Below are 27,121 nucleotides of genomic sequence, written 5' to 3'. Positions count from 1 at the left end.
TTGAACGCTTGATTCTATCAAAGCGTGGGTTTTCAGATTCTGTGATAGATACTCTGGTTCAGGCCAGAAAACCGGTAACTAGAAAGATTTACCATAAAATATGGAAAAGATATATCTGTTGGTGTGAATCCAAAGGATTCCCATGGAATAAGATAAAAATTCCTAAGATTCTCTCCTTTCTACAAGAAGGTTTGGAGAAAGGATTATCTGCAAGTTCTCTAAAGGGACAGATCTCTGCTTTATCTGTCTTACTACACAAAAGACTGGCAGCTGTGCCAGATGTTCAAGCATTTGTTCAGGCTCTGGTTAGGATCAAGCCTGTTTACAGACCTTTGACTCCTCCCTGGAGTCTAAATCTAGTTCTTTCAGTTCTTCAAGGGGTTCCGTTTGAACCTTTACATTCCATAGATATTAAGTTACTATCTTGGAAAGTTTTGTTTTTGGTTGCTATTTCTTCTGCTAGAATAGTTTCAGAGTTATCTGCTCTGCAGTGTTCTCCGCCCTATCTGGTGTTCCATGCAGATAAGGTGGTTTTGCGTACTAAGCCTGGTTTTCTTCCAAAGGTTGTTTCTAACAAGAATATTAACCAGGAGATAGTTGTACCTTCTTTATGTCCGAATCCAGTTTCAAAGAAGGAACGTTTGTTACACAATTTGGACGTAGTCCGTGCTCTAAAATTCTATTTAGAGGCTACAAAAGATTTCAGACAAACATCTTCTTTGTTTGTTGTCTATTCTGGTAAAAGGAGAGGTCAAAAAGCGACTTCTACCTCTCTTTCCTTTTGGCTTAAAAGCATCATGCGATTGGCTTATGAGACTGCCGGACAGCAGCCTCCTGAAAGAATCACAGCTCACTCCACTAGGGCTGTGGCTTCCACATGGGCCTTCAAGAACGAGGCTTCTGTTGACCAGATATGTAAGGCAGCGACTTGGTCTTCACTGCACACTTTTGCCAAATTTTACAAATTTGATACTTTTGCTTCTTCGGAGGCTATTTTTGGGAGAAAGGTTTTGCAAGCCGTGGTGCCTTCCGTTTAGGTAACCTGATTTGCTCCCTCCCTTCATCCGTGTCCTAAAGCTTTGGTATTGGTTCCCACAAGTAAGGATGACGCCATGCACCGGACACACCAATGTTGGAGAAAACAGAATTTATGCTTACCTGATAAATTACTTTCTCCAACGGTGTGTCCGGTCCACGGCCCGCCCTGGTTTTTTAATCAGGTCTGATGAATTATTTTCTCTAACTACAGTCACCACGGTACCATATGGTTTCTCCTATATTTTTCGTCGGTCGAATGACTGGGGTGGGCGGAGCCTAGGAGGGACTATATGGCCAGCTTTGCTGGGACTCTTTGCTATTTCCTGTTGGGGAAGAGATATTTCCACAAGTAAGGATGACGCCGTGGACCGGACACACCGTTGGAGAAAGTAATTTATCAGGTAAGCATAAATTCTGTTTTTTTCAATTTTTCAATCATATTTTATATTTTTTTTATAGTAAATTATAAGATATGATGAATATAATGGTTGAAAGTCCATTAAATGGCAAAAAACGTTATAAAATATGTGTGGGTACAGTAAATGAGCAAGAGGAAAATTACAGATAAACACAAACGCAGCAGAAATGTAAAAATAGCCTTGGTCCCAAACAGTCAACAAATGGAAAAGTGCTCTGGTCACTAAGGGGTTAAAGGGATACTAAACCCAAATTTTTTTCTTTCATGATTTCGGATAGAGCATGCAATTTTAAGCAACTTTCTAATTTATTCTTTTTAGCATTTTTTCTTTATTCTCTTGGTATCTTTATTTGAATTCTTATTTTGGTTCAGCACCTGGGTAGCGCTTGCTGATTGGTGGCTAAATGTACATTTTTCACATTCCTTCACTTTCATGAAAATGTCTGTCTTTTTAATTGTAAATACATATTTCTTTATATATATCTGTATGTAGCTATTCCTGTATATCTATTCTTATAGATATATAGGTATAGATATGTATTTTACATGAACAGTATCAGATATATGTATAAATATATATTTCTCTTGTAAGATGTATCAAGTCCACGGATTCATCCTTACTTGTGGGATTATTCTCCTTCCCTACAGGAAGTGGCAGAGAGAGCACCCACAGCAGAGCTGTCTATATAGCTACCCCCTTAGCTCCACCCCCCAGTCATTCTTTCTGCTTGCTTAACTGCTAGGAAGGGCAAAGAGCTATGTGGTGACTATAATGTTAGTTTTTTATTTCTCAAGCAAAAGTTTATTATTTTAAATGGTCCTGGTGTGTACTATTTACTCTCTGGCAAAAAAGGGATGAAGATTTCTGCAAGGAGGATGATGATCTTAGCACTTTGTAACTAAGATCCACTGCTGTTCTCACAAGGCCTGAAGAGTACTGGAAAACTTCAGTTGCGAGAACAGTTTGCAGGCTAAGCTGCATATGAGGTATGTTCAGTCTATATTTTTCTAGACAGACTGTGTTAATTCTAGAAAAGGCTGGCAATATCCCCATGAGGGAAGGGTAAGCTGTATTCAGACATTTTAATAGGAATTTCAGCTTGCTTGAAGGGCTCATTAGTTACTGGTGACACTGTTGAGAAAAAATGTTTTGTTTATTGATGCATTTATAACGTTTTTTGAAGGGACTAAAGGGGTTATTATGGCTTGGTTTTGAGTTTTGTAACTCACATGGTTAATTAAGAGACACTCAAAACATCAAGTGAGGTGGGAGGGGCCTATTTTCGCGCCTCAGTTGCGCAGTTTCTTTTCCTTTGAGACATATCACTGCTTCTCCTGAGTTTCCTGCTGTGTTTGAGGGCTGTTAAAGAAGTTTTTCCCCACAAATTGTTCTGAAGGGCAGGTAGGAGCCACAGCAGAGCTGTGGCAAGGTGCTGAAAGTCTTTTTTTTACTGGGTTTAACGTTTTTTTCAATCCGTTTTTGCCATTAAGGGGTTAATTGTTTATTTGCATAGCTGTGCAAAGTAACTAAGCCTTTATAATGCTACTGTAAAAATTTCGTTAAGTTTACTGCTTTTTTACACTGTTTTGCAGAACTGGTGCAGCTTTTTTCTCTTAAAGGCACAGTACCGTTTTATTTCTAAGTATTTTTTACTTTGATTACAGTGTTTTCCAAGCTTGCTTGTTACATTACTAGCCTGTTTAACATGTCTGACACCAAGGAAAATCCTTGTTTAATATGTTTGGAAGCCATTGTGGAACCCCCTCTTAGAATGTGTCCCAATTGTACTGATAGGTCTATAAACTATAAAGAACATATATTAGCACTTAAAAATAGAGCAATAGATGATTCTCAGTCAGAAGTAAATGAGGGTTCGCCATCTAGCTCTCCCCAAGTGTCACAACCAGTAACGCCCGGACGAGTGACGCCAAGTACCTGTAGTGAGTCAAATTCTTTTACTTTACAAGACATGGCCACAGTTATGAATACAACCCTCACAGAGGTTTTATCTAAACTGCCTGGTTTACAAGGAAAGCGGGACAGCTCTGGGTTTAGGAAAAATGCTGAGCTGTCTGACGCTTTAGTAGCCGTATCTGATATGCCCTCACAATTCTCTGAAGTAGGGGTGAGGAATTAGTTATCTGAGGGAGAAATTTCTGATTCAGGAAAGATGCTTCCTCAGACAGATTCTGATATGACGACCTTTAAATTTAAGTTTGAACACCTCCGCTTATTGCTCAGGGAGGTATTAGCGACTCTAGATGATTGTGACCCTATATTGGTTCCAGAGAAATTGTGTAAAATGGATAAATACTTAGAGGTTCCTGTTTACACTGATGTTTTTCCAGTTTGTAAGTGGATTGTGAATATTATTACTAAGGAGTGGGATAGACCAGGTATTCCGTTCTCTCCCCCTCCTGTTTTTAAGAAAATGTTTCCCATATCTGACACCATGCGGGACTCGTGGCAGACAGTTCCTAAGGTGGAGGGAGCTATTTCTACTCTAAGCGTACAACTATACTTATCAAAGACAGTTGTGCTTTCAAAGATCCTATGGATAAAAAAAATTAGAGGGTCTCCTGAAGAAAATTTTTGTTCATCAGGGTTTCTCTCTCCAACCTATTGTGTGCATTGTTCCTGTAACTACTGCAGCTGCTTTCTGTTTTGAGGCTCTAGAAGAGGCTCTTCAGATGGAGACTCCATTAGAGGAGATTATAGACAGAATCAAGGCCCTTAAGTTGGCTAATTCTTTTATTACAGATGCCGCTTTTCAACTGGCTAAATTAGCGGCAGAGAATTCAGGTTTTGCCATTTTAGCACGCAGGGCGTTATGGCTTAAGTCCTGGTCTGCTGATGTGTCATCTAAATCTAAACTTTTGAACATCCCTTTCAAAGGAAGGACCCTTTTCGGGCCTGAATTGAAAGAGATTATTTCAGACATCACTGGAGGAAAAGGTCATGCCCTTCCTCAGGATAGATCAAATAAGATGAAGATCAAACAAAATAATTTTCGTTCCTTTCGGAACTTCAAGAGTGGTTCCGTTTCAGCTTCCTCTGCTACAAAGCAAGAGGAGAATTTTGCCCAATCCAAGTCAGTCTGGAGACCTAACCAGGCTTGGAACAAGGGTAAACAGGCCAAAAGGCCTGCAGCTGCCTCTAAGACAGCATGAAGGGGTAACCCCCGATCCGGGACCGGATCTAGTAGGGGGCAGACTCTCTCTCTTCGCTCAGGCTTGGGCAAGAGATATTCACGATCCCTGGGCTTTAGAAATTGTGTCCCAGGGATATCTTCTGGAATTCAAAGACTCCCTTCCAAGGGGGAGATTTCATATTTCTCGATTGTCTGTAAACCAGACAAAGAGAGAGGCGTTCTTACGCTGTGTAGAAGATCTTCTTACCATGAGGGTGATCTGCCCAGTCCCAAAAGAGGAACATGGGCTAGGGTTCTACGCAAACCTATTTGTGGTTCCCAAAAAAGAGGGACCTTTCAGACCAATCTTGGATCTCAAAATTATAAACAAGTTCCTCAAAGTTCCGTCATTCAAGATGGAAACCATTCAGACTATTCTGCCTCTGATCCAGGAAGGTCAATATATGACTACCGTGGACTTAAAGGATGCGTATCTACACATCCCTATTCACAGAAATCATCATCAATTTCTCAGATTTGCCTTTCTAGACAGGCATTACCAGTTTGTGGCTCTTCCCTTCGGGTTAGCCACGGCTCCAAGAATTTTCACAAAGGTGCTAGGGTCCTTTCTGGCGGTTCTACGACATCGGGGCATAGCAGTGGCGCCTTATCTAGACGACATCTTAAACCAGGCGTCGACTTTTCAGCTAGCCAAGTCTCACACGGACATTGTGTTGGCTTTTCTGAAATCTCACGGGTGGAAGGTGAACATAAAAAAAGAGTTCTCTCTTCCCTCTTACAAGAGTTTCCTATCTAGGGACTCTGATAGATTCGGTAGAAATGAAAATATTTCTGACAGAGGTCAGAAAATCAAAACTCTTAACCACTTGCTGAACTCTTCATTCCATTCCTTGGCCATCTGTGGCTCAGTGTATGGATGTAATCGGACTCATGGTAGCAGCAATGGACATAGTTCCTTTTGCCCGCCTACACCTCAGACCACTGCAACTATGCATGCTCAAACAGTGGAATGGGGATTATGCAGATTTATCTCCTCAACTGCATCTGGACCAGGAGACCAGAGATTATCTTCTCTGGTGGTTGTCTCAAGACCACCTGTCTCAGGGAATGTACTTCCACAGGCCAGAGTGGCTCATTGTAACAACAGATGCCAGACTGCTAGGCTGGGGTGCAGTCTGGAACTCCCTGAAAGCACAGGGCTTATGGTCTCGGGAGGAATCTCTTCTTCTGATAAACATCCCTGAACTGAGAGCGATATTCAAGGCGCTTCAGGCGTGGCCTCAGCTTACTGCAGCCAAATTCATCAGGTTTCAGTCGGACGACATCACGACTGTAGCTTATATCAATCGTCAAGGAGGAACAAGGAGTTCTCTAGCGATGATGGAGGTAACCAAAATAATCCGATGGGCAGAGGATCACTCTTGCCATCTCTCAGCAATCCACATTCCAGGAGTAGAGAACTGGGAGGCGGATTTTCTAAGTCGTCAGACTTTTCATCCGGGGGAGTGGGAACTCCATCCGGAGGTATTTGCTCAGCTGATTCAGCTATGGGGCACACCAGAATCTGATCTGATGGCGTCGCGTCAGAATGCCAAACTTCCTCGTTACGGGTCCAGGACCCGGGATCCCAAGGCGGTACTGATAGATGCTCTAGCAGTACCTTGGTCCTTCAATCTGGCCTATGTATTTCCACCGCTTTCTCTCCTCCCACGTCTGGTTGCCAGAATCAAGCAGGAGAGAGCTTCGGTGATTCTGATAGCACCTACATGGCCACACAGGACTTGGTATGCAGAGCTAGTGGGCATTTCCTCGGTTCCACCGTGGACCCTGCCAATGAGGCGGGACCTTCTAATCCAAGGTCCGTTCTTGCATCCAAATCTAGTTTCTTTGCGTCTGACTGCTTGGAGATTGAAAGCCTAATTCTATCAAAGCGTGGGTTCTCTGAGTCGGTCATTGATACCCTGATTCAGGCTAGAAAACCTGTCTCCAGGAAGATCTATCATAAAATTTGGCGCAAATATCTTTATTGGTGTGAATCCAAAGGTTACTCGTGGAGTAAGATTAGGATTCCTAGAATATTGTCTTTCTTTCATGTAATTAGCAAGAGTCCATGAGCTAGTGACGTATGGGACGTATGGGATATACATTCCTACCAGGAGGGGCAAAGTTTCCCAAACCTCAAAATGCCTATAAATACACCCCTCACCACACCCACAAATCAGTTTTACAAACTTTGCCTCCCATGGAGGTGGTGAAGTAAGTTTGTGCTAGATTCTACGTTGATATGCGCTTCGCAGCAGGCTGGAGCCCGGTTTTCCTCTCAGAGTGCAGTGAATGTCAGAGGGATGTGAAGAGAGTATTGCCTATTTGAATTCAATGATCTCCTTCTACGGGGTCTATTTCATAGGTTCTCTGTTATCGGTCGTAGAGATTCATCTCTTACCTCCCTTTTCAGATCGACGATATACTCTTATATATACCATAACCTCTACTGATTCTCGTTTCAGTACTGGTTTGGCTTTCTACTACATGTAGATGAGTGTCCTGGGGTAAGTAAGTCTTATTTTCTGTGACACTAAGCTATGGTTGGGCACTTTTATATAAAGTTGGAGAAGGGATTATCAGCTAGTTCTCTAAGAGGACAAATATCTGCTTTGTCTATTCTACTACACAAACGTCTGGCAGATGTTCCAGACGTTCAAACTTTTAGTCAGGCTTTGGTCAGAATTAAGCCTGTATTTAAGCCTGTTGCTCCGCCTTGGAGCCTAAACTTAGTCCTTAGAGTTCTTCAAGGGGTTCCGTTTGAACCTATGCATTCCATAGATATTAAGCTTCTATCTTGGAAAGTTTTGTTCTTAGTTGCTATCTCTTTGGCTCGAAGAGTTTCTGAGCTATCTGCTTTACAGTGTGATTCCCCTTATCTTATTTTCCATGCAGATAAGGTGGTTTTGCGTACCAAACCTGATTTTCTTCCTAAGGTTGTTTCTAATAAGAATATCAATCAAGAGATTGTTGTTCCTTCTCTGTGTCCTAATCCTTCATCAAAGAAGGAACGTCTGTTGCACAATCTTGATGTGGTTCGTGCTTTAAAGTTCTACTTACAAGCAACCAAAGATTTCCGTCAAACATCTTCATTGTTTGTTGTTTATTCTGGTAAGTGGAGAGGCCAAAAGGCTACGGCTACCTCTCTTTCCATTTGGCTGAAAAGAATCATCCGTTTGGCCTATGAGACTGCTGGACAGCAACCTCCTGAAATAATTACTGCTCACTCTACTAGAGCTGTGGCTTCCACATGGGCTTTTAAAAATGAGGCTTCTGTTGAACAGATTTGTAAGGCGGCGACTTGGTCTTCGCTTCATACTTTTTCCAAATTTTCCAAATTTGATACTTTTGCTTCTTCGGAGGCTATTTTTGGGAGACAGGTTCTACAAGCAGTGGTGCCTTCCATTTAAGGTCCCTGTCTTGTCCCTCCCTTCATCCATGTCCTAAAGCTTTGGTATTGGTATCCCACAAGTAAGGATGAATCCGTGGACTCGATGCATCTTACAAGAGAAAACATAATTTATGCTTACCTGATAAATTTATTTCTCTTGTGATGTATCAAGTCCACGGCCCGCCCTGTTTATTTAAGACAGGCATATATATTTTTATTTTTAAACTTTCAGTCACCACTGCACCCTATGGTTTCTCCTTTTTCTTCCTAGCCTTCGGTCGAATGACTGGGGGGTGGAGCTAAGGGGGGAGCTATATAGACAGTTCTGCTGTGGGTGCTCTCTCTGCCACTTCCTGTAGGGAAGGAGAATATCCCACAAGTAAGGATGAATCCGTGGACTCGATACATCACAAGAGAAATAAATTTATCAGGTAAGCATAAATTATGTTTTAATAATAAAAAAGTACATTATTTTCTAGGTGAAGAACCTAGGAATGTAAAATATGCGTAATGCACATTAGGGTTCACTACTTTTTTTAATATGATTGCATTATGTGGCCAAGCGGTGGCATGAAATATACAAAAATGGGCCTAGATCAATACCTTGGGTTGTCTACTAAATAAATATTTATAGAATTGATAAATAAAAATAAAATAAAAAATCAAGGCTCTATTTTGGTTTAAAGGAACAGGAAACCCCAAAATGTTCTTTCTTTATTTGGAAAGAACATACAATTTTAATTATCATTCAAGTTTACTTCTATTATCAAATTTACTTCATTCTCTTGTTTTCCTTTGCTGAAGAAACACTGGCAGCTAACTGAACACATCTAGTTAGTTCTCTCGCCAGTCATATTATTACACTGAACAGACCTGTCCTATACAAGTGTGTGTTTCATTTGCAACTCTAAATCCTGCCTATATTCACAGGCAGGTGTCTCACTTTACATCAGTTTCTGCTCTAGGTAAGGTTCCTTTTCATTTTCTAGATTGAGATTCTCAATCCCAGACTAGGGGCAAGAGAAGTGGTTTTCCATTTTGGTTCTTCGTGTTTAATAAACAATTCTATTTACCTGTTCAGTTGCCTTTACTTGGAGGCAACTTTTTCACGTTCAGGGATATCTGGCCTAGATATTCTTATTATTTATTAGCCGATTGTTGAGCTGCCACCACAATGGCAGCTCAGCAATCGACTTCTCCAGAAGTTTGGTGGGGTATTCTGGAAGTGGATCTATGGCCTTCAGTATCAATCATCAGGTTCCACAGTATTTCAGTCTTTTACTTTATGTTCAATTTCTAGGAGTGGATGTCCTGTCTCAGAAGTGGGAGTTCAGACTGATTTATGTGTTTTCACCATTTTCTCTCATTACTTATCTACTAAAGAGAATCCTGAAGGAAAAGGCATCGTTTTTTGTAATCCTTCCCTTTTGGCCTTGCAGACCTTGTTTCCCTCTAGTCCAAAGGTTGACCTTTCAACTTCCATTGATACTTCAAATATCACTGGACATGCTGATTTAGCTCTGTTGCATCCAAACCCACAGAGTCTGGGTTCACACTTGGTTACTGAGATTATTTGTTTACAGCAGTTGAATATTTTCAGCTTTGGTTATTCAAACACTCTTGAAAACCCATAAGAAGCCTACAACTAATGTTTATTACAAATCTTGAACTTTTCCCTATTGGATGATACAACATAATGCTTCAACAATAAATACTTAGTTATAGCAATGCTTGAATTTTTACATGATGTTTACATGATGCTCGAACACTTAAGGTTTAGGTCTCTGCGATTTCAAGGAAATAAATGGGTTCAGGATCCCTTAGTGATGCACTTGCTATGGTCTTGGAAGCCTTAATAGATAGTCATTTTTGAACCCTTTATGTTTAAGTTTCTTACCTTGAAAACTATTTTTCTAGTGGCTATAACATCAGCAAGCCATGTTTCAGAATTAGACACTTTCTGTAAAGCATACGGGCCCAGAGGCAGAACTTTTTCTCACTTTCTGCAATAAGATTTTTTTAGTGAAAAATTTTCTGCAGGTCATTTTTAAATCAAATTTAATTTTAAATTAGGCAGTTACACTAAAGCGCCAGTTTAATTGCAACATATTAGTTAAATGGAGAATAAAGCAATATTTAAAGTTTTATAATATAGTGCAGTAGTTTAAAATGTCATTGTAAATAGGTGCAGACATAGTCTAACATAGAAGTAGCAATTAAAAGGGTGCATTGCTCATACAAACGTCTTACATTCAGAAAAAACAGCTTTGCAGACAGTTAAAGGCTAGGGGATGGGTTTGAAACAATCTCTGAGAGCCAGTCAATCAATGCACTACTCTTTTGCAGCGCTACTGCATATTTCACTGTTCACTTAAAACAGCACTTTGCTCTGGATGAAATTTGCTCAGGAAAACTCAGACAGTGCAGCCAGAGCACAGCTCTGTTTGAAGAGAACAGCCTAATGTGGAGCAGCGCTGAAAAGTTAAAATCGCTAACAGCTCCTGCATGTATCCTGTTCTTTCTGCAGACATGCTGCATTTTCTGCGATGACATCTCACATCACTGTATGTTCTGCCTTGGGGCATACGGGTAAAGTAATTATTAGAGCTGTGGTTGTATTTTTGCCCAAAGTTGTCTCTGACTTTTATATTGTGATGGTGTCTAGCCGGTACTTCCTGTCACTAGTATCCTGCTTGTCTGTCTGATCTTTCTGCTTGCCACAACACGCTGATTCCTATTTGTCAGATTTATGTAGTTCTGAGCCGGCCTTTCCTCCTTTTTAAATGGCACTAATTTAGACTAATTCTCATACAGTGTTATTAGCTATCCAGCTTCCCGGGTTTACTGCATGCAGAGACCTCTGTTAGGATCTCCTGCTTAGCCCTATATTGTGTATATCACAAACCACAACTGTTAGTTGTGTACAGATACAAAAGTAAAACAGGCAGCAAGCTCTTCCTTTAGGTTTATTTGTGTAGCTTTTATTATATCACTCATGTAAAACCTCTCAGTGCGCTGGTATAGACTCTCTCATGTAAGGTCATTTACCAGAGAGTGTGAGATCAAGGAGTTTCATACAAAATAACTACACTTTTCCAAGATGCTGGTTCTTATTAACATTTAGAGGGATGTAAAACCCAACTTTTTTCTTTTGTAATTCAGATAATACAATTTTAAAAAAGTTTCCATTTTATTTATATTTCTATATTCTTTGTTGCAAAGATACCTGGGTAGGTGTCTGGAGCAGGAAATACTGCTGCCATCTAGTGCTCTTGTAAATGAATGGCATTCTTGTAAAACTGCTGCCATTTGTGCTCCAGACACAAACCCACTCCTGATTTTTTTTATTGTGTTACTATTAGCTAAATGATTAGGCTTTCACTAATTGTGTAATAAACTAAATCATAAAGTACAAACGTCTGTTATATAAGTTTATGTTACACCCTGTACTGTGCTCTATCAGGTAACTTCCTGCTGTAATTACAGGGCGTCTAGAGGAAAACCCGGGCACTGGGCTATTAAATGTGAAGGAAGAGGATGAGACAGATGACATGAATAGTCATCAGACTGAAATACACTGGTCCCTCCCTGCCGGTGAGTAGTAATACGTGAGAGTCTGCCGGGGCTGTGCACACAGTTACTTACTGCTCTCCCTCCCTGCCGGTGAGTAGTAATACGTGAGAGTCTGCCGGGGCTGTGCACCCAGTTACTTACTGCTCTCCCTCCCTGCCGGTGAGTAGTAATACGTGAGAGTCTGCCGGGGCTGTGCACACAGTTACTTACTGCTCTCCCTCCCTGCCGGTGAGTAGTAATACGTGAGTGTCTGCCGGGGCTGTGCACAGTTACTTACTGCTCTCCCTCCTTGCCGGTGAGTAGTAATACTTGAGAGTCTGCCGGGGCTGTGCACACAGTTACTGCTCTCCCTCCCTGCCGGTGAGTAGTAATACGTGAGAGTCTGCCGGGGCTGTGCACACAGTTACTGCTCTCCCTCCCTGCCGGTGAGTAGTAATACGTGAGAGTCTGCCGGGGCTGTGCACACAGTTACTTACTGCTCTCCCTCCCTGCCGGTGAGTAGTAATACGTGATAGTCTGCCGGGGCTGTGCACACAGTTACTTACTGCTCTCCCTCCCTGCCGATGAGTAGTAATACGTGAGAGTCTGCCGGGGCTGTGCACACAGTTACTTACTGCTCTCCCTCCCTGCCGGTGAGTAGTAATACGTGAGAGTCTGCCGGGGCTGTGCACACAGTTACTTACTGCTCTCCCTCCCTGCCGGTGAGTAGTAATACGTGAGAGTCTGCCGGGGCTGTGCACACAGTTACTTACTGCTCTCCCTCCCTGCCGGTGAGTAGTAATACGTGAGAGTCTGCCGGGCTGTGCACACAGTTACTTACTGCTCTCCCTCCCTGCCGGTGAGTAGTAATACGTGAGAGTCTGCCGGGGCTGTGCACACAGTTACTTACTGCTCTCCCTCCGTGCCGGTGAGTAGTAATACGTGAGAGTCTGCCGGGGCTATGCACACAGTTACTTACTGCTCTCCCTCCCTGCCGGTGAGTAGTAATACGTGAGAGTCTGCCGGGCTGTGCACACAGTTACTTACTGCTCTCCCTCCCTGCCGGTGAGTAGTAATACGTGAGAGTCTGCCGGGCTGTGCACACCGTTACTTACTGCTCTCCCTCCCTGCCGGTGAGTAGTAATACGTGAGAGTCTGCCGGGGCTGTGCACACAGTTACTTACTGCTCTCCCTCCCTGCCGGTGAGTAGTAATACGTGAGAGTCTGCCGGGGCTGTGCACACAGTTACTGCTCTCCCTCCCTGCCGGTGAGTAGTAATACGTGAGTCTCTGCTGGGGCTGTGCACACAGTTACTTACTGCTCTCCCTCCCTGCCGGTGAGTAGTAATACGTGAGAGTCTGCCGGGGCTGTGCACACAGTTACTTACTGCTCTCCCTCCCTGCCGGTGAGTAGTAATACGTGAGAGTGCTGGGGCTGTGCACACAGTTACTTACTGCTCTCCCTCCCTGCCGGTGAGTAGTAATACGTGAGAGTCTGCCGGGGCTGTGCACACAGTTACTTACTGCTCTCCCTCCCTGCCGGTGAGTAGTAATATGTGAGAGTCTGCCGGGGCTGTGCACACAGTTACTTACTGCTCTCCCTCCCTGCCGGTGAGTAGTAATACGTGAGAGTCTGCCGGGGCTGTGCACACAGTTACTTACTGCTCTCCCTCCCTGCTGGTGAGTAGTTTGAAACAATAGTGTGGGTGAAGCGCTGAATCTAATCTCCAAAGCCTCACTGTGAAACTATCACCTTCCTGGATAGTAACAGTTTAAATGACAAATTTTATTATAAAACAGTGGGCGCTTAAAGCAGGAGATTCAGTAGATATGCAAAACAAATATAATTACCTCTGTAGAGAATAGATCAAACGTTGGGGAATAATATCAAATCTACTATGGTCTTAAATGGGTTAGAATATTTAAAATATTTAATGAACAGATCTAATATACTAAAATGTTTATTTGATGAACAATTCCAAAATAGCAATTAATAATCAAAATCTAAAACAATACATTCATTCCCAACTATAGTTGCTCTTTTAACCGTTCACACACTCCCTAAAACAAATACAGTCTAAATAGTTATATGAAAACAATAAATAAATGAAAGCTTAAATTCGTATCAAAACCAGAAGGTGCAATATATTTCTAAAAAAGGACTTAAAAATAATAAGGTCTGTTCCTGATGGAGAGTTTATGATAAAAGTTTATACACAGTAAAATGTCTGACAGGTCCGCTACAGCAAGGTAAAGTGCCAGGTCTTAGTCTCTTTCAAAACTGATTATCCCAAGTGACAACAGCCGTCGGTCTTTTTTCACCGGCGCTGTATATAATTTGCAAAAGAGTTAGTCTGTAAGATTTAAATACTTTACGGGAATCTCCGTTATGATTTAGAGTAGTATTTTATTATGTATATCACTATTTATTTGCATTTAACATTAAAGATAGAAATTGAGATATCCTATATGAATGGGTTTATGAATGACTGTGGAATGTTTTTAAAATTGATTAAGCATGTGTCTCTGTATCGATTCCCACATTTAATACAAGCTGGAAGGAAATGAACAATTGACAAATCAGGAGCTACAGCTGGGTTTTTAAGACAGCACAGGTGCAGGGTAAAGTATCTTGATAAAGACCCACACGGGTTGAAACGCGTAGAGGATTCACCCTGCCACCACACAAAACTGCCATTCTGCTATTAGTCTATTTGATAGACGAAGACTGGAGGAGAATTTTTCACCGCGTACTGTGTGTACTGAAGAGAGTTAACAGAACCAGGATTAGAGGTATTCCTACACCTAGTAATAGACTTGCGCAAGTCTGAATCACCTGGAGGTTCCGGAAACCAGGTGACGTAGGAGCTTTGGAAGCCGCCGGTGTGCGGTCGTTTATTTGTAGCAGAGCGGCTGAGATACAAGTGGAGTCACGGTAAGAAGGCGGATAGCCTTAAAGCACACAGGATCATAACGGAGATTCCCGTAAAGTATTTAAATCTTACAGACTAACTCTTTTGCAAATTATATACAGCGCCGGTGAAAAAAGACCGACGGCTGTTGTCACTTGGGATAATCAGTTTTGAAAGAGACTAAGACCTGGCACTTTACCTTGCTGTAGCGGACCTGTCAGACATTTAACTGTGTATAAACTTTTATCATAAACTCTCCATCAGGAACAGACATTATTATTTTTAAGTCCTTTTTTAGAAATATATTGCACCTTCTGGTTTTGATACGAATTTAAGCTTTCATTTATTTATTGTTTTCATATAACTATTTAGACTGTATTTGTTTTAGGGAGTGTGTGAACGGTTAAAAGAGCAACTATAGTTGGGAATGAATGTATTGTTTTAGATTTTGATTATTAATTGCTATTTTGGAATTGTTCATCAAATAAACATTTTAGTATATTAGATCTGTTCATTAAATATTTTAAATATTCTAACCCATTTAAGACCATAGTAGATTTGATATTATTCCCCAACGTTTGATCTATTCTCTACAGAGGTAATTATATTTGTTTTGCATATCTACTGAATCTCCTGCTTTAAGCGCCCACTGTTTTATAATAAAATCTGCTGGTGAGTAGTAATACGTGAGAGTCTGCCGGGGCTGTGCACACAGTTACTTACTGCTCTCCCTCCCTGCCAGTGAGTAGTAATACGTGAGAGTCTGCCGGGGCTGTGCACACAGTTACTGCTCTCCCTCCCTGCCGGTGAGTAGTAATACGTGAGAGTCTGCCGGGGCTGTGCACACAGTTACTTACTGCTCTCCCTCCCTGCCGGTGAGTAGTAATACGTGAGAGTCTGCCGGGGCTGTGCACACAGTTACTTACTGCTCTCCCTCCCTGCCGGTGAGTAGTAATACGTGAGAGTCTGCCGGGGCTGTGCACACAGTTACTTACTGCTCTCCCTCCCTGCCGGTGAGTAGTAATACGTGAGAGTCTGCCGGGGCTGTGCACACAGTTACTTACTGCTCTCCCTCCCTGCCGGTGAGTAGTAATACGTGAGAGTCTGCCGGGGCTGTGCACACAGTTACTCACTGCTCTCCCTCCCTGCCGGTGAGTAGTAATACGTGAGAGTCTGCCGGGGCTGTGCACACAGTTACTTACTGCTCTCCCTCCCTGCCGGTGAGTAGTAATACGTGAGAGTCTGCCGGGGCTGTGCACACAGTTACTTACTGCTCTCCCTCCCTGCCGGTGAGTAGTAATATGTGAGAGTCTGCCGGGGCTGTGCACACAGTTACTTACTGCTCTCCCTCCCTGCAGGTGAGTAGTAATACGTGAGAGTCTGCTGGGGCTGTGCACACAGTTACTTACTGCTCTCCCTCCCTGCCGGTGAGTAGTAATACGTGAGAGTCTGCCGGGGCTGTGCACACAGTTACTTACTGTTCCCCCTTGTAGTTTACTGTCTGGTTTATAAGCACAGATAACACAATGAGTTTAACGCTTGTTTAGTTCATGGTGTATTTTTATACTGGAATATAGAGGATTACGGTAAAAAAAAAGAGAGAAAAGGAACAGAATGTGCAAAGTTGGTGCTATTGCCTGGGAAATAATCTTTTTTTATGGTAAAGTTAGAATAACTAGATATGTAGGTTACAGGTGAGTGTGCACATATATTGTGTGTGAGATATGTAGGTTACAGGTGAGTGTGCACGTATATTGTGTGTGAGATATATAGGTTACAGGTGAGTGTGCACATATATTGTGTGTGAGATATGTAGGTTACAGGTGAGTGTGCACGTATATTGTGTGTGAGATATGTAGGTTACAGGTGAGTGTGCACGTATATTTTGTGTATGAGGTACGTGGGTTACAGGTGACTGTGCACATATATTGTGTGTGAGATATGTGAGTTACAGTTAAATGTGCACATATATTGTGTGTGAGGTATGTGAGCTATAGGTAAGTGTGCATAGTAAGTGTAATAGTCTACTAAATAATTCTCTTGTGTGCACATAGCAATTTTTGGTCATCACATGATTTTTATTTATATATAATGAGAGAGAAATTGATACATCCCACGAGTACTACAAACAACTTACACATATGCATGTAATTCTTATTTTATAGGCCGTATGGATGTGACGCCTTCAGATGGCTCAACGGTTGAAAACGTAGGCGAACCGTATGTGTGTGATCACGTGAAGACTGAGGAGGATGAAGTTCCTATAAATACGGCTACAGGTGATTAGTGCTAATTAACACATTACCCTCAAACATTCGCTAGATATAGTGCAGGTCTTGCCTCCGGCATGCAGTCCTAGCACAGCTTTATCACTGATGGCAAAGCTGGGCAAGTTAAACCCTTAACGACCATGGACGTAAAGTGTACATCTGTCATTAAAAGGTTAAGTAAAGGGAATATTCTGTGATGGAGACATTTTGTCTCATGTAATTAAGTTATATTTTGTACTAAATATATATAACTATTAGTGAAATACTTTATTTTAATATATTATAGGCATGTTTTATTGCGCATATGATCAAGCGTTAATGGGACAGTAAAGTCAAACTTAAACTTTTGTGCTTCGGATAGAGGATACAATTTAAAACAACTTTCCAATTTACTTCTATTATCTAATTTTCTGTGTTCTCTTGGTATCCTTTGTATAAAAGTATACCTAGGTAGGCTCAGGGGCAGCAATGCACTTCTAGTTAGTTAGCTGATGTTTGGTGCCTTCACAGATATGCCTCTTGTCATTGGCTCACTAGATGTGTACAGCTAGCTCCCAGTAGTGCTTTGCTGCTCCTTCAACAAAAGATAACAGCATTTGCTTCATTCTCTTGGTACGAGAAGTAAATTAGAAAGTTGTATAAAATGTCACTCTCTATCTGAATCATGAAAGGTTTAATGCACTAATTTTCCCAGTGCTATTTTGTAATGCACTTCCCTTGCCAATGTAACATGAGCGAGAGTAGCACACCCTGCTCTATCCATTCTAAGTATAGGGTGCACTAACTAAATGTCAGCCTCGTTAAATAGACTTGAAACCACAAATTGTTCTTTCTCCAACATAGGTGTGTCCGGTCCACGGCGTCATCCTTACTTGTGGGATATTCTCTTCCCCAACAGGAAATGGCAAAGAGCCCAGCAAAGCTGGTCACATGATCCCTCCTAGGCTCCGCCTACCCCAGTCATTCTCTTTGCCGTTGTACAGGCAACATCTCCACGGAGATGGCTTAGAGTTTTTTAGTGTTTAACTGTAGTTTTTATTATTCAATCAAGAGTTTGTTATTTTAAAATAGTGCTGGTATGTACTATTTACTCTGAAACAGAAAAGAGATGAAGATTTCTGTTTGTATGAGGAAAATGATTTTAGCAACCGTTACTAAAATCCATGGCTGTTCCACACAGGACTGTTGAGAGGAATTAACTTCAGTTGGGGGAACAGTGAGCAGTCTTTTGCTGCTTGAGGTATGACACATTCTAACAAGACGATGTAATGCTGGAAGCTGTCATTTTCCCTATGGGATCCGGTAAGCCATGTTTATTAAGATAGTAAATAAGGGCTTCACAAGGGCTTATTAAGACTGTAGACTTTTTCTGGGCTAAATCGATTCAATATTAACACATATTTAGCCTTGAGGAATCATTTAATCTGGGTATTTTGATAAGATTATATCGGCAGGCACTGTTTTAGACACCTTATTCTTAGGGGCTTTCCCAAATCATAGACAGAGCCTCATTTTCGCGCCGGTGTTGCGCACTTGTTTTTGAGAGGCATGACATGCAGTCGCATGTGTGAGGAGCTCTGATACATAGAAAAGACTTTCTGAAGGCGTCATTTGGTATCGTATTCCCCTTTGGGCTTGGTTGGGTCTCAGCAAAGCAGATACCAGGGACTGTAAAGGGGTTAAAGTTAAAAACGGCTCCGGTTCCGTTATTTTAAGGGTTAAAGCTTCCAAATTTGGTGTGCAATACTTTTAAGGCTTTAAGACACTGTGGTGAAATTTTGGTGAATTTTGAACAATTCCTTCATATTTTTTCGCAATTGCAGTAATAAAGTGTGTTCAGTTTAAAATTTAAAGTGACAGTAACGGTTTTATTTTAAAACGTTTTTTGTACTTTGTTATCAAGTTTATGCCTGTTTAACATGTCTGAACTACCAGATAGACTGTGTTCTGAATGTGGGGAAGCCAGAGTTCCTTCTCATTTAAATAAATGTGATTTATGTGACAATGACAATGATGCCCAAGATGATTCCTCAAGTGAGGGGAGTAAGCATGGTACTGCATCATTCCCTCCTTCGTCTACACGAGTCTTGCCCACTCAGGAGGCCCCTAGTACATCTAGCGCGCCAATACTCCTTACTATGCAACAATTAACGGCTGTAATGGATAATTCTATCAAAAATATTTTAGCCAATATGCCCACTTATCAGCGTAAGCGCGACTGCTCTGTTTTAGATACTGAAGAGCATGACGACGCTGATGATAATGGTTCTGAAAGGCCCCTACACCAGTCTGATGGGGCCAGGGAGGTTTTGTCTGAGGGAGAAATTTCAGATTCAGGGAATATTTCTCAACAAGCTGAACCTGATGTGATTACGTTTAAATTCAAGTTGGAACATCTCCGCGCTCTGCTTAAGGAGGTATTATCCACTCTGGATGATTGTGACAAGTTGGTCATCCCAGAGAAACTATGTAAAATGGACAAGTTCCTAGAGGTCCCGGGGCTCCCAGAAGCTTTTCCTATACCCAAGCGGGTGGCGGACATTGTAAATGAAGAATGGGAAAGGCCCGGTATACCTTTCGTCCCTCCCCCCATATTTAAAAAATTGTTTCCTATGGTCGACCCCAGAAAGGACTTATGGCAGACAGTCCCCAAGGTCGAGGGAGCGGTTTCCACTTTAAACAAACGCACCACTATACCCATAGAAGATAGTTGTGCTTTCAAAGATCCTATGGATAGAAAATTAGAAGGTTTACTTAAAAAGATGTTTGTTCAGCAGGGTTACCTTCTACAACCAATTTCATGCATTGTCCCTGTCGCTACAGCCGCGTGTTTCTGGTTCGATGAGCTGGTAAAGGCGGTCGATAGTGATTCTCCCCCTTATGAGGAGATTATGGACAGAATCAATGCTCTCAAATTGGCTAATTCTTTCACCCTAGACGCCACTTTGCAATTGGCTAGGTTAGCGGCTAAGAATTCTGGGTTTGCTATTGTGGCGCGCAGAGCGCTTTGGTTGAAATCTTGGTCAGCGGATGCGTCTTCCAAGAACAAACTACTTAACATTCCTTTCAAGGGGAAAACGCTGTTTGGCCCTGACTTGAAAGAGATTATCTCTGATATCACTGGGGGTAAGGGCCACGCCCTTCCTCAGGATCGGCCTTTCAAGGCCAAAAATAAACCTAATTTTCGTCCCTTTCGTAGAAACGGACCAGCCCAAAGTGCTACGTCCTCTAAGCAAGAGGGTAATACTTCTCAAGCCAAGCAAGCTTGGAGACCAATGCAAGGCTGGAACAAGGGAAAGCAGGCCAAGAAACCTGCCACTGCTACCAAGACAGCATGAAATGTTGGCCCCCGATCCGGGACCGGATCTGGTGGGGGGCAGACTCTCTCTCTTCGCTCAGGCTTGGGCAAGAGATGTTCTGGATCCTTGGGCACTAGAAATAGTCTCCCAAGGTTATCTTCTGGAATTCAAGGGGCTTCCCCCAAGGGGGAGGTTCCACAGGTCTCAGTTGTCTTCAGACCACATAAAAAGACAGGCATTCTTACATTGTGTAGAAGACCTGTTAAAAATGGGAGTGATTCATCCTGTTCCATTAGGAGAACAAGGGATGGGGTTCTACTCCAATCTGTTCATAGTTCCCAAAAAAGAGGGAACGTTCAGACCAATCTTAGATCTCAAGATCTTAAACAAGTTTCTCAAGGTTCCATCGTTCAAAATGGAAACCATTCGAACAATTCTTCCTTCCATCCAGGAAGGTCAATTCATGACCACGGTGGATTTAAAGGATGCGTATCTACATATTCCTATCCACAAGGAACATCATCGGTTCCTAAGGTTCGCATTCCTGGACAAGCATTACCAGTTCGTGGCGCTTCCTTTCGGATTAGCCACTGCTCCAAGGATTTTCACAAAGGTACTAGGGTCCCTTCTAGCGGTGCTAAGACCAAGGGGCATTGCTGTAGTACCTTACTTGGACGACATTCTGATTCAAGCGTCGTCCCTTCCTCAAGCAAAGGCTCACACGGACATCGTCCTGGCCTTTCTCAGATCTCACGGATGGAAAGTGAACGTGGAAAAGAGTTCTCTATCTCCGTCAACAAGGGTTCCCTTCTTGGGAACAATAATAGACTCCTTAGAAATGAGGATTTTTCTGACAGAGGCCAGAAAAACAAAACTTCTAGACTCTTGTCGGATACTTCATTCCGTTCCTCTTCCTTCCATAGCGCAGTGCATGGAAGTGATAGGTTTGATGGTAGCGGCAATGGACATAGTTCCTTTTGCGCGCATTCATCTAAGACCATTACAACTGTGCATGCTCAGTCAGTGGAATGGGGACTATACAGACTTGTCTCCGAGGATACAAGTAAATCAGAGGACCAGAGACTCACTCCGTTGGTGGCTGTCCCTGGACAACCTGTCACAAGGGATGACCTTCCGCAGACCAGAGTGGGTCATTGTCACGACCGACGCCAGTCTGATGGGCTGGGGCGCGGTCTGGGGATCCCTGAAAGCTCAGGGTCTTTGGTCTCGGGAAGAATCTCTTCTACCGATAAATATTCTGGAACTGAGAGCGATATTCAATGCTCTCAAGGCTTGGCCTCAGCTAGCGAGGGCCAAGTTCATACGGTTTCAATCAGACAACATGACATCTGTTGCGTACATCAACCATCAGGGGGGAACAAGGAGTTCCCTGGCGATGGAAGAAGTGACCAAAATCATTCAATGGGCGGAGACTCACTCCTGCCACCTGTCTGCAATCCACATCCCAGGAGTGGAAAATTGGGAAGCGGATTTTCTGAGTCGTCAGACATTGCATCCGGGGGAGTGGGAACTCCATCCGGAAATCTTTGCCCAAATCACTCAACTGTGGGGCATTCCAGACATGGATCTGATGGCCTCTCGTCAGAACTTCAAAGTTCCGTGCTACGGGTCCAGATCCAGGGATCCCAAGGCGACTCTAGTAGATGCACTAGTAGCACCTTGGACCTTCAAACTAGCTTATGTATTCCCGCCGTTTCCTCTCATCCCCAGGCTGGTAGCCAGGATCAATCAGGAGAGGGCGTCGGTGATCTTGATAGCTCCTGCGTGGCCACGCAGGACTTGGTATGCAGATCTGGTGAATATGTCATCGGCTCCACCATGGAAGCTACCTTTGAGACGAGACCTTCTTGTTCAAGGTCCGTTCGAACATCCGAATCTGGTCTCACTCCAGCTGACTGCTTGGAGATTGAACGCTTGATCTTATCGAAGCGAGGGTTCTCAGATTCTGTTATTGATACTCTTGTTCAGGCCAGAAAGCCTGTAACTAGAAAAATTTACCACAAAATTTGGAAAAAATATATCTGTTGGTGTGAATCTAAAGGATTCCCTTGGGACAAGGTTAAGATTCCTAAGATTCTATCCTTCCTTCAAGAAGGATTGGAAAAAGGATTATCTGCAAGTTCCTTGAAGGGACAGATTTCTGCCTTGTCTGTGTTACTTCACAAAAAGCTGGCAGCTGTGCCAGATGTTCAAGCCTTTGTTCAGGCTCTGGTTAGAATCAAGCCTGTTTACAAACCTTTGACTCCTCCTTGGAGTCTCAACTTAGTTCTTTCAGTTCTTCAGGGGGTTCCGTTTGAACCCTTACATTCCGTTGATATTAAGTTATTATCTTGGAAAGTTTTGTTTTTGGTTGCAATTTCTTCTGCTAGAAGAGTTTCAGAATTATCTGCTCTGCAGTGTTCTCCTCCTTATCTGGTGTTCCATGCAGATAAGGTGGTTTTACGTACTAAACCTGGTTTTCTTCCAAAAGTTGTTTCTAACAAAAACATTAACCAGGAGATTATCGTACCTTCTCTGTGTCCGAAACCAGTTTCAAAGAAGGAACGTTTGTTGCACAATTTGGATGTTGTTCGCGCTCTAAAATTCTATTTAGACGCTACAAAGGATTTTAGACAAACATCTTCCTTGTTTGTTGTTTATTCCGGTAAAAGGAGAGGTCAAAAAGCAACTTCTACCTCTCTCTCTTTTTGGATTAAAAGCATCATCAGATTGGCTTACGAGACTGCCGGACGGCAGCCTCCCGAAAGAATCACAGCTCATTCCACTAGGGCTGTGGCTTCCACATGGGCCTTCAAGAACGAGGCTTCTGTTGATCAGATATGTAGGGCAGCGACTTGGTCTTCACTGCACACTTTTACCAAATTTTACAAGTTTGATACTTTTGCTTCTTCTGAGGCTATTTTTGGGAGAAAGGTTTTGCAAGCCGTGGTGCCTTCCATCTAGGTGACCTGATTTGCTCCCTCCCATCATCCGTGTCCTAAAGCTTTGGTATTGGTTCCCACAAGTAAGGATGACGCCGTGGACTGGACACACCTATGTTGGAGAAAACAGAATTTATGTTTACCTGATAAATTACTTTCTCCAACGGTGTGTCCGGTCCACGGCCCGCCCTGGTTTTTTAATCAGGTCTGATAATTTATTTTCTTTAACTACAGTCACCACGGTATCATATGGTTTCTCCTATGCAAATATTCCTCCTTAACGTCGGTCGAATGACTGGGGTAGGCGGAGCCTAGGAGGGATCATGTGACCAGCTTTGCTGGGCTCTTTGCCATTTCCTGTTGGGGAAGAGAATATCCCACAAGTAAGGATGACGCCGTGGACCGGACACACCGTTGGAGAAAGTAATTTATCAGGTAAACATAAATTCTGTTTTCATGATTCAGAGAGAGAGAATACAATTTTATATAACTTTCCAATTTATTTCCATTATCTAATTGTCTTCATTCTCTTGATATCAAAGGACACACAAAACAGATTAGATAATAATAAAAGTAAATTGACAAGTTGTAATAATAATAATAATAATTGTGCGCAGCATCACACTAAGGTTAAAGGTTGTGCTTCATCTCATGGATGTAGCGCACAGGTGAGTGTGTGTAATTTGCCTGAGGGACGCAGAGTCCAAGTGAGTGTACGTGTATGATGTCTGTAAGGGGAACAAGCTAATGTAAGTTAGTGATGTGTCTGAGCAAATCAGGGCCTAGAAAAGTGTATGTGCATCACCTATCCGAAGGTCACATGGCACCTGTAAGTGTATTTGTGTGATGTGTCTGAGGGAAGCAGGTCACAGGTAAGTGTATGACATATCTGAGTGATACAGGGTACAGGTGACTGTATGTGAGTGACATGTCTGAGGGATGCAGGGTAGAAGTGAGTGTATGCGTGTGATGTTTCTGAGTGATGCAGGGTGTAGGTCAGTGTATGCGTGTGATGTGTCTGAGGGATGCAGGTGAGTGTACATGTGTGATGTGTCTGAGGGACGCAGGGCACAGGTGAGTGTACATGTGTGATGTGTCTGAGGGATACAGGGCACAGGTGAGTGTACATGTGTGATGTGTCTGAGGGATACAGGGCATAGGTGAGTGTACATGTGTGATGTGTCTGAGGGATACAGGGCACAGGTGAGTGTACATGTGTGATGTGTCTGAGGGATACAGGGCACAGGTGAGTGTACATGTGTGATGTGTCTGAGGGATACAGGGTACAGGTGAGTGTACGTGTGTGATGTGTCTGAGGGATACAGGGCACAGGTGAATGTACATGTGTGATGTGTCTGAGAGATACAGGGCACAGGTGAGTGTACGTGTGTGATGTGTCTGAGGGATACAGGGAACAGGTGAGTGTACATGTGTGATGTGTCTGAGTGAGGCAGGGCACAGATGAGTGTACATGTGTGATGTGTCTGAGAGATATAGGGCAGAGGTCAGTGTATGTGTGTGATGTGTCTGAGGGATACCGGGCACAGGTGAGTGTATGTGTGTGATGTGTCTGAGGGATGCAGGGTACAGGTGAGTGTACATGTGTGATGTGCCTGAGGGATACAGGGCACAGGTGAGTGTACATGTGTGATGTGTCTGAGGGATACAGGGCATAGGTGAGTGTACATGTGTGATGTGTCTGAGGGATACAGGGCACAGGTGAGTGTACATGTGTGATGTGTCTGAGGGATACAGGGTACAGGTGAGTGTACATGTGTGATGTGCCTGAGGGATACAGGGCACAGGTGAGTGTACATGTGTGATGTGTCTGAGGGATACAGGGCACAGGTGAGTGTACATGTGTGATGTGTCTGAGGGATACAGGGTACAGGTGAGTGTACATGTGTGATGTGTCTGAGGGATACAGGGCACAGGTGAGTGTACGTGTTTGATGTGTCTGAGGCATACAGGGTACAAGTGAGTGTACGTGTGTGATGTGTCTGAGGGATACAGGGTACAAGTGAGTGTACGTGTGTGATGTGTCTGAGGGATACAGGGTACAAGTGAGTGTATGTGTTTGATGTGTCTGAGGGATACAGGGTACAAGTGAGTGTACGTGTGTGATGTGTCTGAGGGATACAGGGCACAGGTGAGTGCACATGTGTGATGTGTCTGAGGGATACAGGGCACAGGTGAGTGTACATGTGTGATGTGTCTGAGGGATACAGGGCACATGTGAGTGTACGTGTGTGATGTGCCTGAGAGATACAGGGCACAGGTGAGTGTACATGTGTGTGATGTGTCTGAGGGATACAGGGTACAAGTGAGTGTACGTGTGTGATGTGTCTGAGGGATACAGGGCACAGGTGAGTGTACATGTGTGATGTGTCTGAAGGATTCAGGGCACAGGGGAGTGTACGTGTTTGATGTGTCTGAGGGATACAGGGTACAAGTGAGTGTATGATGTCTGTAAGGGGAACAAGCTAATGTAAGTTAGTTATGTGTCTGAGGAAATCAGGGCCTAGAAAAGTGTATGTGCATCACCTATCCGAAGGTCACATGGCACATGTAAGTGTATTTGTGTGATGTGTCTGAGGGAAGCAGGTCACAGGTAAGTGTAAGTGAATGTCATGTCTGATTGATACAGGGTACACGTGACTGTATGTGAGTGACATGTCTGAGTGATACAGGGTACAGACAAGTGCAGCTGTGTGATATGTCTCAGGGATGCAGGGTAGAAGTGAGTGTATGCGTGTGATGTGTCTGAGGGACGCAGGTGAGTGTACGTGTGTGATGTGTCTGAGGGACGCAGGGTACAGGTGAGTGTATATGTGTGTCTAAAATTTCCTTGTTCAGTGCTAAAATGTGACCATATTTATATGATCTATGCAGGTGATGTTAAGACTGAAGTCACAATTAATGCTGAACAGACTAATGATCTGGAAGCTGTGAAGCAGGAAATCAGTTACCATATCCGTACAGGTCAGTGTACATGTGTCTGAGGTATGCATGGACCAAGTGAGTGTACATGTGTAAAGTCTATGAGGGACGCAGGTCGCAGGTGAGTGTATGTGTGTGATATGTCTGGGAGATGCAGGGCACAGGTGAGTGTACATGTGTGATGTGTCTAGGAGATGCAGGGCATAGGTGAGTGTACATGTGTGATGTGTCTGAGGGATGCAGGGCACAGGTGAGTGTACATGTGTGATGTGTCTGAGGGATACAGGGCACAGGTGAGTGTACATGTGTGATGTGCCTGAGGGATACAGGGCACAGGTGAGTGTATATGTGTGATGTGTCTGAGGGATACAGGGTACAGGTGAGTGTACGTGTGTGATGTGTCTGAGGGATACAGAGCACAGGTAAGTGTACATGTGTGATGTGTCTGAGGGATACAGGGCACAAGTGAGTGTACATGTGTGATGTGTCTGAGGGATACAGGGCACAGGTGAGTGTACATGTGTGATGTGTCTGAGGGATACAGGGCACAGGTGAGTGTACGTGTGTGATGTGTCTGAGGGTATACAGGGAACAGGTGAGTGTACATGTGTGATGTGTCTGAGTGAGGCAGGGCACAGATGAGTGTACATGTGTGATGTGTCTGAGAGATATAGGGCAGAGGTCAGTGTATGTGTGTGATGTGTCTGAGGGATACCGGGCACAGGTGAGTGTATGTGTGTGATGTGTCTGAGGGATGCAGGGTACAGGTGAGTGTACATGTGTGATGTGCCTGAGGGATACAGGGTACAGGTGAGTGTACATGTGTGATGTGCCTGAGGGATACAGGGCACAGGTGAGTGTACATGTGTGATGTATCTGAGGGATACAGGGCACAGGTGAGTGTACGTGTGTGATGTGTCTGAGGGATGCAGGGTACAGGTGAGTGTACGTGTGTGATGTGTCTGAGGCATACAGGGCACAGGTGAGTGTACATGTGTGATGTATCTGAGGGATACAGGGCACAGGTGAGTGTACGTGTGTGATGTGTCTGAGGGATACAGGGCACAGGTGAGTGTACGTGTGTGATGTGTCTGAGGGATACAGGGCACAGGTGAGTGTACGTGTGTGATGTGCCTGAGGGATACAGAGCACAGGTGAGTGTACGT

The 27,121-nt window shown here is 43.3% G+C and overlaps 1 protein-coding gene across 1 annotated transcript in view; it reads left to right on the top strand.

Moving 5' to 3' along the window:
• Positions 1-27,121, top strand: part of LOC128657192 (zinc finger protein 432-like) — a 219,487-nt gene that overhangs the window by 138,818 nt on the left and 53,548 nt on the right. The window contains exons 8-10 of the mRNA XM_053711443.1: positions 11,528-11,635; positions 16,670-16,783; positions 25,908-25,997. Coding sequence (XP_053567418.1) covers positions 11,528-11,635; positions 16,670-16,783; positions 25,908-25,997 — 312 coding nt within the window. The remainder of the gene's footprint in view (positions 1-11,527; positions 11,636-16,669; positions 16,784-25,907; positions 25,998-27,121) is intronic.

The sequence above is a fragment of the Bombina bombina genome, chromosome 4 (assembly GCF_027579735.1).
Source record: "Bombina bombina isolate aBomBom1 chromosome 4, aBomBom1.pri, whole genome shotgun sequence".
NCBI lineage: Eukaryota > Metazoa > Chordata > Amphibia > Anura > Bombinatoridae > Bombina > Bombina bombina.
This window is presented reverse-complemented; position numbering and strand designations above follow the sequence as displayed.